Raw genomic sequence first — 12,075 nt, 5'->3', positions numbered from 1 at the left:
AACATCCTAAGAGATTTTTATGATCCTATGTTATTCTTGTGGGTATCTTTTTTTCATTTCCATCCATCTGCTCATCCTTCCTTAGAACTGGATTAAGCAGCTGAATCTTTCACTGCTTTCTTTGTGGGAACAGCCATGTTCGATCTGATGGTTCCCCTAGTAGATTTCTTAGTGCTCCTCATTTGCTGACCTTTCTGTTCTTCTGTGGCTTTTTTGCCAGTGTCCTCTCTAAGATTGGTCATACTTCCAGTAACTTTCCTCTTACTTTTTCCTTTTGTCTTTTGTTGGTAAACTATTGCAGGTTGTAGGTTGGGTTTGGCAAGTTTTTCATTGGTGCTGGAATTTTATGCTACTATTTCTTAAGCTTCGCATAAGCTGGATTGCTCTTGTCTGACCAGTTTTGGTTTAGTTCCTGTTGGTTCTCCCAGATGTTACCAGACTTTCAGAGCTCAAATCTTTTTTTTTTTTTTTTTTTTTTTTAAGTTTTGCAACAACATATTTAGCATTTTTAATCAGGGTGATTATATAATAGGTTTAGCATGAGCTTAACCTAGCGGATACCTTAAAAAAAAAAAAAAAAAACTGACCATGTCTGTATCTTTAAAGTCTTGTATGTATTCCTGCCTTTAATCATTCCAGAAGCCAGAAAGATTCTGGTTACATTTGTAAGCATTTAATCCACACATTTTGCTAATTGTTTACACTGTAATTTATAGCTTGTGTCAGATTTATTTGAGGTGTCTGAGTATCTGTCCAGGCTTATGTCTGTCAGTCTCTTTAGAAGCTATTTCTGTTTTAATCACTCTCTGAAAACTAGTGAACAATATTAAAATGATCTGCATTTTTAGTACAGAGATACTTCATATCTAGTAGCGTGGTTTTAAGAGCTTTCCTTAACATAGCCACGAAGGTTTAGGTTTGGTTTTTTTTTGTTTTGTTTTGTTTTTCTATTCCCAGTTTATTTTAATCTGTCCTGTGCAGTATTGAGTCATGCTAAAAATATCTTCATTGGTCTGTCATTGATCTACAACAGGGCATTCAGGCATGCTGTGTCTGAGTTCTGTGATATCTTTGCCTTAGGTAAATCAGTAAGTATATCAGAAAAAAAAATCATTTTCACGTGTTCCTTTTCTAGGATTCTCAAATAATTGCATTGATTTCTTATTATGTTTATTAAGATTTGCCTATTAATTTTAAACTTGCTTTGTTATTCTCTTGGAATTTTTTTAACATTCCAAACCCTGCACTTAATACATATTTTGTGACTGACTGTAGTGCATTTTTGCAGAACTACCACTTAGAAACTTTTGAAGAATTGTAAAATCAGATTCTTATAAAAGCGCTTCAACTAATCTGGATAGCAACATTTAAATGGAATATTGGGTTGGAGGAAAACTTATTTTGGAATCTCTCTGCTTGGTAGTTTAAAACCAACCAGACACACTGGCTGGCTATGCACCTTCATCTTGTTTTCCAGCCTTGTAAACACATTCCATCTGTGATGTCTAGTCCATGCATGAATAAAATATGAAGTAATTTAACACCATGTATTATGTTGGGGGTTACTCTTAATTCTCAGACTTGAAATGAAACATTTTTAGATCACATATTGAAACTTCATGGGGCTTTTGCTGCTCAGTTAGGTCCCTGGCTTTGAGGCAGCAGTGTACAAATATCTTATTTTCTGTAATGTGGAAAACACCATAGTGTTTGTCTTCTTTTATTTATATCATGGCTGTATTCTTGGAAAGGATGGGTGGGAGGAAAGAGGAATTCTCTCTCTTTCTAGCTCTCTTATATTTGGATTCATGGAGATTGTACAGAGCCCATGTGCCTTCCCAGGTGTAAGCCTGATGAGAGCTTGCATGCAACCAGCAGCTGTGGTTGAATGGCAGAAGTAACTGGAAAGTCTCTGTAGTCCTTTACTGCACAAGTAGTAACCTTTCAGGATGCAGGTCACAACTCAGATGAAAGAACAAAGGCAATATCTTAATAGCTTTCTTTCCTTATCAGCTAAAACCTCTTGCTGACATCTTGCCGACATAGCAGGTTGGTATCACAGGCCCATTAAGTTTACATGCAGTAGATATTACGCATACAAGCTTGAAACCACATTGTCTGCTGTAGAGTCACTGGGCCCACGTTGCAGACTAGGGTAGAACAGCCCTCTAACATGTATCCTTACGTGCTAGTCTATGCTGTGGCATTTCCTGAAGCATTCCATGTCTGTGAAAACTTAGCAGTGTGACACATCAGTGGCACATACTCACTCTTGCACAGCTCTCAATGTGGTCTCTAATTTCTCCCAGCCACACATAAATATCGATTAAAACAACTGTATCATAGCCATTACAGGTCTTCTTTGGCAGTCCATGCTCAAAATTTTAAATATTTGTATAGTATTCAGTCCTAACACTGGCTTTTTTTTTCCAGCATACATCACTTAAAGTAGTGAAAGAATGCACTTAAAATTAGTGGTTGGTTCCCAACTACTAAATACATGCTTTTTCTTAAGTAGTAACATAGTGATTGACACAATTAAAAATGTACACCAGAACAGCTTGTATCTAATATTTTGGATAACCTGATAGTTAACATGTATTCTACATTTATGAGCAAATGAGGTATTGTAGTGGGTTTACGTGGCAAGGTTTTGGTAGCAGGGGGCCATAGGGGTGGCTTCTGTGAGAAGGATCTAGAAGCTGCCTCATGTTTGGTAAGGGCCCCACTGCTGACCAGAGCCGAGCCAATAAGTGATGTTGTTTTGTGCCTCTGTGAGAGCATATTTAAGACAGGGAAAAAAAAAACGCTGCACCACACAGCAGCTGGGAGAGTGAGAGGAGTGAGGAACAGCCTTGCGGGCGCCAAGGTCAGTGAAGAAGGAGGGGGAGAGGTGCTCCAGGCGCCGGAGCAGAAGTCCCCTGCGGCCTGTGCTGAGGACCATGGTGAAGCAGGCTGTCCCCCTGCGGCCCATGGAGTACCACGGTGGAGCAGGGTTCCACCCTGCAGCCCATGGAGGAGACTACGGTGGAGCAGGTGGACCTGCACTGACGGAGGCTGCGGCCTGTGGAAGACCCCTGCCGGAGCAGATTCCAGGCCGGACCTGTAGCCTGTGGAGAGGAGCCCACGCAGGAGCAGGTGACCTGGCAGGAGCTGCTGCCCGTGGGGGATCCAGGTTGGAGCAGTTTGCTCCTGAGGGATGGACCCCGTGGTACGGACCCAGATCTGGAGCAGTTCTTGAAGAGCTGCTGCCTGTGGGCAGCCCACGCCGGATCAGTTCGGCAAGGACTGCATCCCGTGGGAGGGACCCCACAGCACAGGGGACGAGAGTGACCGAGAAGGAGCGGCGGAGAAGAAGCGCTATAGACTGACCATAACCCCCATTCCCCCGTTCCCCTGCGCCGCTCGGGGGGAGGAGGTGGAAGAGGGTGGCTGGGGGGGAAGGTGCTTTTGGTTTCTTTCCTTTGTTTCTCACTTCTCTAGCTTGTTAGTAATAGGTTATAAATCTTACTGTCTCCCTATGCTGAGTCTGTTTTGCCCATCATGATAATTACTGTGCGATCTCCCTGTCCTTATCTCAACCCTTGAGCCCTTTTCATGATATTTTCTCCCCGTTCCTCTTTGAGGAGGGGGAGTGAGGGAGTGGTTGTGGTGGAGCTCGGCTGCCCACCTGAGTAAAACCACCACAGATATGAATACTAAAAAAGCTACTGAAACAAAAGACACTCAATGACTTATCTGTAGTGCTTTCTTCTCAGGAAAAAAGGACATAGCTTCAGATGATGATCAGTGTTTGGTCAGTTTAACTGTTTTACGTTTCCTTGCTGAAATAGCTGTTAGGCAAGCCTTTCTGAACAAGTTTGTGCCTTGCACTTTCCCTTTTCCCCTTCCTTGATTATATTCCCCAGCAGAGACCAGATTGCTGGAGACTTTTTAGACGTTAGAAAACCAAAATCAGATATGTTGAACTATGATCCCATGTCCCTTTATATGAAAATAACAGACTTCTGTAGAAAATGTGCAAAGTTGACTTAAGTCTTTCAAATATCCCTCTGTTCTGGCTTACGTTCATATCCAAGCATTGTTCAATACATTTACTTAAATATTCTTTGGCAATAACTTTCCATCAGGCTAGTATCTTCAACAATCTAAGTCTCTTTATTTTTTCTGTATCACATTAAAAAGTTTGTGGGTATATATGAGTGTATTTGCAAGTTTCTGCTGGGCTGTTAGGTTTCGTTTGGGTCCCTGATCTTTACAAACTTCCTTGGAAAATTAAGGGTGTGTAATACATGCAGGAATTAATGGGAGTTGTGGTTTGTAGAGAACAGAGTCTCTGGAGTCATCTTACAAGTCAGTTTTATTGTGTGCATATAACTAAAACCATCTGTGTGACTTGGTCTTAGCAATATTGTTTGGAGAGCCCTAAATCAAATCCTGAATGGGCAAGATTACTGAAGGCAGGTTTGTACTAGAATCCTTCAGGTTAAAGCTACTGATGCCCAGTCTTTTCTCCTTTGTAGCGTAAAAAGCATTAGCAAAAGCTAAGTTTGTGCTAGTTGTCCTTGTTTCACCAAGATCTATCCTCTGGAAACAGGCTTGTGTTTACAGAAACCGAAGTGAAAATAGCATGTGAACAGCATAAACTGACTGCGGTCAAAATAGCCCTGCATTTGCATAACTGTGCAGTATTTAAAGGACCAGCTAGCTTGCTTTGGTACAGTTTACTACAGGCTTTTCCTTGAGACTTTGTCCTCTTCAAGCATCTCTGAAGAAGTGGAATTAGAGGGCTCTGGTTCTAAGCAGCATTGTTTTGTACAGTAATAGAAAATAAGTCTAACTGTCTTGTTACAGTTCTTGATAAATGGACACTGACATGGACTACGAAAGACCCAACGTTGAAACTATCAAGTGTGTGGTGGTTGGAGATAATGCAGTGGGGAAGACTCGTCTAATTTGTGCAAGAGCATGCAATACAACCTTGACTCAGTATCAGCTGCTGGCAACTCACGTACCAACTGTCTGGGCCATTGATCAGTACCGTGTCTGCCAAGAGGTAAGGACTGCAGGTCTACAAAATATGGAGCACATGCTGTGAGGTTGTACTAATGTTTATTGGCTAGCCTTTCTTTGCCAGAATGCAGCAATGAACTCACAAGTATTGTACGTGCAGTTTCTTCTGCAGCCGTGGTCTGATATGCAAGGAAGCTGACATCTCCCCAGGTCTCTCATTCCAAAGTATTTTTTTCTGAAATTAAAGGTACTTTTAAAAGCTGTACATTCTGCTTGTGTTTTGTAAAATATAGCATTCAACAAAGACTACATGTGATAGACTCTTGATGTAGCATGCTTTTGATCTCTTTACAAGGCAAATTAGAAACGTACTTGTTTGATGGAGGAAGAGAGAACATAATGTGTATTTTGTTTTAGGTCCTTGAACGCTCACGAGATGTTGTGGATGAAGTGAGTGTTTCTCTCAGGCTGTGGGATACATTTGGGGACCACCACAAAGACAGACGCTTTGCTTATGGAAGGTAAGTTGATCCAAACTAAACTTCAAATCATATTTGTAGTAAAATTTCAGAGCAGTAGAATTTGCAAATCTTGGTTTTTAAAAAGCAAGGACTTAAAAACAATCAAGGGTTATCATATTCCTGCCTACTGCAAAGAGGATTATATACTGCAAGGATTAAAAAGAGAAATATTTTAAAAGCAGCATAGTTTTACTACACTACATTTCCTTGAAAAGCCTGCTAAGCTCTGTCAACAAATGTTGTCCCATTTCAAACTTTAAAAAACATTCCCAAAATATGATTGTGGTTTTACACAAAATTGAACGTCAGCAGTCCCTGCCTGTTTAAGTGGTGTATGATATAATTACCTACTTGTTGCTGAGCTAACAAGCAGAGATGTTGGAAAACTGATGGAAGGAATAGTTCTTGTATTAAAACCTGTGACATTGACTGGGCAGCTCACCTATTGAGAACAGAGCCCATTCCATCACAGGTGAGACTCTTCTGTATTTTGTTATTTAAAGCTAAAGAAAGGAAAAAATGTTCTTCCATAAGTATCAAGTGTCTGTTAGTGAATGGATTACGCTCAAAAAGCTTTAAAGAAAAAAAAAGTAATCTGGATTATTCCAGCATGTATAACATAACTTCAGCATGGACTTCCAGAAGGACTGAAAGCATGTACAATGAGAACAGACTACCTCTATGGGGCAAATACTTAGCTGAAGAAGATGGCTGATGGACAGTTTTTTTGGATAGTTTTTTGTTTTGTTTTGTTTTTCCATAACTGACATTTAAGCAGGGCCTTGGTCTTCACACATTTTTTTCACCTTTTCAAGCTTATTTTTCCATATTCTTTCTGCTTCAGTCTCTGCAGATGACCAAGCTTCCATAGACTTTTTTTTTTTCCAGGTGGGAATGTCCACTGTAGATTTTGTGTTCCAGCTTTGGATTTCATGTTGCCAAAATGTACTGTCTTACTGTTTTCACACTGTGCTACCTGATGAAATGAGGGACTTTGGAGGTTGACTTTTTTCTTTGTCCCTCAGAATCACTGCAGAGGGTTCTGCTGGTTGAATCCGTCAGTTAAATTTTCACAGTGTAAAACTCTGTACAGCAGTTGGTACAAACCGTCCTTTGTATACAGCCCTGTGTTAGTGGTCTATTTTAAGAGTCATGAATTAGCTTGAACTTTGCATCAGAAGCTAAGGCAGCACCGCAGCAGTCCAGGGCTACAAAACCTGTGCCATTTGTCAATAATCTCTGTGTGTGACTTTAAGGTAACATGGACCTTAATACTCGGTGCTGCTCAAGTATGTGAGTAGATACTGTTTTAACATTTAGCAGCATATGGAGCCTACTTTGATAAATATGGATGTAACTTAACATTTCCTCTAACCGTTCATCTTTGGTGTGGCCTCCTGATATTCTGCAACAGATACTGTGTCACTGAGAAGATTACTGGAGATTAAGAAAACAAAATCAGACGTGTTCTGAACTCTGATCCACCGTCTACTGACAGGACAGGAGAGGGGGGAAAACACCATGCTTAGCGTCTAATCGTGCAAAAACCAAGGGGGCCGTGAATAACTTGAGATCTCATGGGATTAAGCATGTGAACATAGGAATTCATTTGTGATGTTAGCAGAACTGAACCTATGTAGAATCAGGTTTGTTATGCCCTGGTCAACTTAAAAAGGTTGTTTGGGAAACTTACGGTGCTGTTAGTAGTTTTTCTTCTGCAAGTTTCTTAATCTAGTATGTAACTGGAATCTCTAAAGAATTTATTTTTTAAACAGAATTTCAGTTGTAATATTTCCTAACTGTAAACACTGATCAGGTGGTACTTCTTTCTTTTTTTTTAAGTTAGTTTTATTTTGAATAAGCTGTTTAACATTTTATCTATTGTAGCATTTCTGAACATTGTACCATTCAATAAAAATATTGAATGTTCACATTTATATGAATTGATTTTAAATTACCTTTTTTATATTGAACTAGTCTACTCCTAGGTGAGGCAGTACAGTTAAAGATGCAGTTTATGCCAAACTGCTCAAGGCTACATCTCCAAGTACCCAGTGCTTCTGGTTGTCTGAAATATCATTTAATGAGATATCCTTTCAATTTCCTTCAAAATTGTTTTATGCCTATGCTCCTTGTGCAAGGAAAGGTTTATTTCAGCCAAGACCTCTAATTGTCTTAAACCTGGTGTAACAAGAACCAGCAGGTCACTAATTCACCTGTTGCTCATTGGAAAATATTATTCCATACAGTTGTGCAAAACGTTATATAAATAGATTATGCTATTGATGACAGGGTGAACAGTTAGCAGGACTTGCAGCAAAGATAAATCCTTCTTAATTCTTTATTTTTCACAGATAGAAATGTGAAAAGAGATTGATTAAAGGAATGTTTTACTGCTATTTTTTTGTGTGAGAGGAAGAGAGAAACATTTCGGTGTTAATGAGAATGTAATAGTTAATGTTTGTACTGACATCATTTAAAATGGGCGTGTGGAGAGTAAGATCCAGCTCACGTTCTACTGTGTGGTGTTCAGTTTAATAATCACGTTCCTACAGGAGCTTTGGGAAACAGATCCTGGCAGATTAAGGGAGGGAGAGGGAGGTGGCTGGAGGGACTTGTGGAAATATTTTCTGCAGTGTTTTACAGCATTACTTTTTTTTTTTTTTTTTTCCTTAAACTTGAGTGTATGTTTTAGTTTTGGAGGTATCCTGTTGAGTTCAGCTTAGGCACCATGTGATGTCAAATAGTCATCTGGTGATACTCTCCCACAGGGTTTCATTTGATGCAAAATCACTCCAAAGTGACAATAACAAAAATACAACGTCTTTGTTAAGATAAGCATATTCATTTCCAGCACCTAGTCACCTCTTCATCCAGTAACAACATAGTCTCAGTGCTATTGCATTCTGTAAGACTGCAAATGAAGTGGGAACTTCATATAAGGCTGAAGTTGCTATTATGTTCCAGTGTCCCTGGGGGGCACAGAACTGCATGTGTAAAGACATGAAAACATCTACATTTACATTTCTATCAGCTTGTCAGGATTCTCTACCCTCTGTCCTCCTGTCCAATCTGGTTTTGTTTGAACATCATGTCATCGTGTTCAAACCATTTCTAAAAGCAAAATGGGAAAAAGAGTGGCTTGCACTTGTTTTCCTTTTGCTTCCTTTTTTTTTTTTTCCCAGGTAAACAGGTCTGACTACAATTTGATTAATAAGTTTTTGATACATGCAGCTCAAGTATGTGTAAACATGAGCTCAAATCTGCAAAGGGTTAATTCAGTCCCAAACAAATATTTATCCTCAATACTATGAATGTGGTTTGTCAGCTAATGCAGCCAGGATGATTTATTTACTTGCGACTTAAATATGAGCTGTAGACCAAACAAAATCTGTTCATACAGCATGGGCAGAAAACAGCTTTTTCCTTGTGACTTATAAATGTGAATGAGCTTTTCTGTGAGACTGCTGACAGAGCCTCTTAAAATATGTTTAGAGTATTTTCTCTGTTGTGAATGGATTTCCTAAGCCTTGTGGGTATTGTATGTACACAAAGAAACATGTGTATTTGTCTTTTTCTGTGTGATTACAGTTCCCTTAACCAGTTATTTCCATGTAATTGAATCCACAAAAATATACCTTCTGACTGCTGCTGAAATGATTCCTTGAGTTACGGGTTTATCACCGTTATTTGAAGATTTCTGCCAATCTGTTTAAAAGTTGTTTTGTTTTCTCTTTCTTAAAATACAGTGATAATGGTATTTATGTAAAAACAAAACCCAGGTAAATTTGATGTAAAATGGTATTTGCCTTCAGGAAATACAGTGAGATTAGGACAAGGTGGGTGTCTTTGCAGAGTTACCAGGCCTTTAGATAGATCAGTGTCCCCGTCATTCACTGTGTCTTCGTTGAGAATTGAGCCAGGAGCTGCTCTCCTTTCTTCAGAGAAAGACCAAGGTTTCAGAAGTGATTTGAATAAAAGCCCACACTTTTGCAGGACTCCTTGTCCTGAGAATCCTTGTTTTCATATTACAATAATTCTCTTTCCACATACCTGATGAGCTCTTTACTGACATGGATTGGAGGGGAGCATCAGAGATGTGTCTCTGCAGCAGTAGTACTTAACAGACACAGGAGTCTCTTGCTTTGATGACAAAGGGTCAGCTGGTGGGGAATCCACTTGCTTTCAGATGTGTGTCTTTGCCCTTGCTGCTTCCTTTTGCTACCACAAAAGCAAAAATAATGTGCAGTATCTTCAAATCATCTTCCAATACTAAAATTTGTGAGCCTTCCCTCTACTTTACAGTGGTTTATAGGCTATTCAGGTTCTTCACCAAGCAGTTTTGAAGAAATGTAAAGAACATTTTTGATATTTGATATGAAATGTTTTTTCTTTCATGTTTGATTCAGATCAGCCCCAAGAAAGACTAGAATAAGTAGAGAGGTTCATAGATGGATTGCATCCTCAAGAGATTTTATTTTGATAAGAAGTGTGCATGCACTAATTTTTTCTTCTTTCATTTTGTACACTAACATTTGAGGCTTTTCCACTCAGTCAGTGGGAAAGTATACACTTCATGTATAAAGCAGTAAAATCAAAGCAGATCTACTATGTGTTTTCTCAGCATCCCACCATAGTTCCATATTGTGAGTAGAAAGAGGTTGGAATTGCTGTTAAGAATCCTTCCTTCTTTAAAAAGTCAGTTATGTACCAAATGAATGTTAGTGGGGTCTGAGACTCAATTTGACATATATGTAATGTATCTAGAATAAAGAGAGAGCTGTAATACTTCAAGCCTTCCTTGAGTGAAAGTATGTATCAAATACTATTTACTGTATTTCATAATTTTCCATATTTCCCTTGCTCTCACAAGTCACTGTCTGGGGGAGGCAATGGGAAGAGGGCATGTGGGCTTTATCTTAGGTACTGCAAGGAAAAACCAGAATCTTTAAGAAATGCTAAACCTAGGAAATGGCTTTCTGTAGAAATCTTTATCTCAGTGAATTATTTCTTTGTGTGTATGTGCTAGGTAGAGTTCTTGAGCTGTTTTCTACACCAAGGCTCTCAGGATCTCAGTACGGATTTCTTTATAAATGTATCATAATATGCACAAAAAGGTATAAGTGTTTTAAACTCAATTCACTTATCAATAACTTGTTGACATCAACTTGCCAGCAGAAGCTTCCTGACAACGGTTGTTGCTGGGGTATTTTTGTGTGTGTTTTTTTTTTTAACGTACTTTTGAAAAAGTAATGAATAATATGCTGGTTTGGGGAATAGCCCAAGAAAAGCAAAAATAATGGTAGTCCGTATTTTTCCCCAGATTAACAGATGCTAGCTGTGTCTTTATTTATGTTCAGTTTTCATGTATTCCATGACTTCAGAAGTAACTCACATGCTGGATGCAAACCAGAACCCACCATTCTCTCCTCTTCTGTAGGATTTTTGCCTCCCTTTTCATCTTGTTCCTGTTGTTGTCCTTCATTAGCACTTAAAAGGAATCATGCTTTTAATTAACTTCAGGATCTAGGTTTGAATCTTCCTTTTTCTGTTTGTTTTCCATCCTCACATCCATCCCCTACCTTTAAATATTTTTTCTTCTACTAAATACCATTGATTTAGATGACACATTAGCTAAATCTCTTCTTACCTCTTTTAAGCTGTGTTTTTTCTAATGGAACATTAGTTCCTGGTATTTTTTAAGAGGATGGGATGGGAGTTAAGAAGGGGTTCGTTTGTTTCCTTTATTTTTCTGCAGTATCTTTGATGAAAGTTGATTGGTTCTCTGCAGAGAAATAACGTGTAATTCTCATATATAAGCTGCTTCTGTACAATAACAGAAAATAAGCTTGTAAAGCTCACCTTTCTCTATGTGTCTGTTTTGTCCATTGTTTTGTGAGTTATTTTATCTTCCACCTGAAGGCAGCAGTCAGCTGACAAAAACATTCTTAGCTAAATCATTATCAGTCCCTTTTTATGGTATTATGAGTTCTGGTGTCTCTCTTGCTGGCTTTGTCTTTTTCCATCCTTCTCCATTGACTTGGTGTTCAGGCTTTGTGTCTTGCTTGTATAAACCTTGATATGAAAATTTAAGAATTTCAGCTTCAGTTAACTATCTCTAGAATTCTGTTTATCTTTTTTTTTTCTCTTGTGTTAAGAATGAAGTAATCAAAATCTCTGCTCCTGGGGAGGGAGTGGGTGTGTGTAGTGTATATTATGGATGCGTATGGTACAAACATATCAGATCCAAGGAGAGTTTTACTGAGTTGAGGCTGGTAAATTTGGCCCAGAATCATGCTAGGGTAGCTTGCAGGCAGCCTATTTCAGCTGCAAAGTTTTATTTAGCACTTTGTACTTTTGTATTTTTCATATGCATATGCTGAACCAGAGTTATAGGTAAATTTAATTCTTACAGCCAGCAATAAAATGAAGCAAATCCCCAAACTGTGTAAGCAGTCCTTTAAATTAAAAATAAAATTATTTTCTGCTTCTTATGTTGTTCCACACGATTTTGTCATTCTTTTTAGCACTATTGCTGGTC

General features: G+C 38.8%; 1 protein-coding gene across 8 annotated transcripts in view; it reads left to right on the top strand.

The window, feature by feature from the left end:
- The window catches only part of RHOBTB1 (Rho related BTB domain containing 1), a 51,514-nt gene that overhangs the window by 21,363 nt on the left and 18,076 nt on the right, over positions 1 to 12,075 (top strand). For all 8 annotated transcript variants that reach the window (XM_083845305.1, XM_083845304.1, XM_083845298.1 and 5 more), the window contains 2 exons: positions 4,855 to 5,056; positions 5,431 to 5,534. In XM_083845305.1, the coding sequence (XP_083701431.1) occupies positions 4,865 to 5,056; positions 5,431 to 5,534 (296 nt within the window). In that variant the 5' untranslated portion in view covers positions 4,855 to 4,864. The remainder of the gene's footprint in view (positions 1 to 4,854; positions 5,057 to 5,430; positions 5,535 to 12,075) is intronic.

This window comes from Anser anser, assembly GCF_964211835.1.
Source record: "Anser anser genome assembly, chromosome: 7".
In the NCBI taxonomy this organism is placed as follows: domain Eukaryota; kingdom Metazoa; phylum Chordata; class Aves; order Anseriformes; family Anatidae; genus Anser; species Anser anser.
The sequence above is the reverse complement of the archived record's forward strand: the minus strand, read 5'-3'. Positions and strand labels throughout refer to the sequence as shown.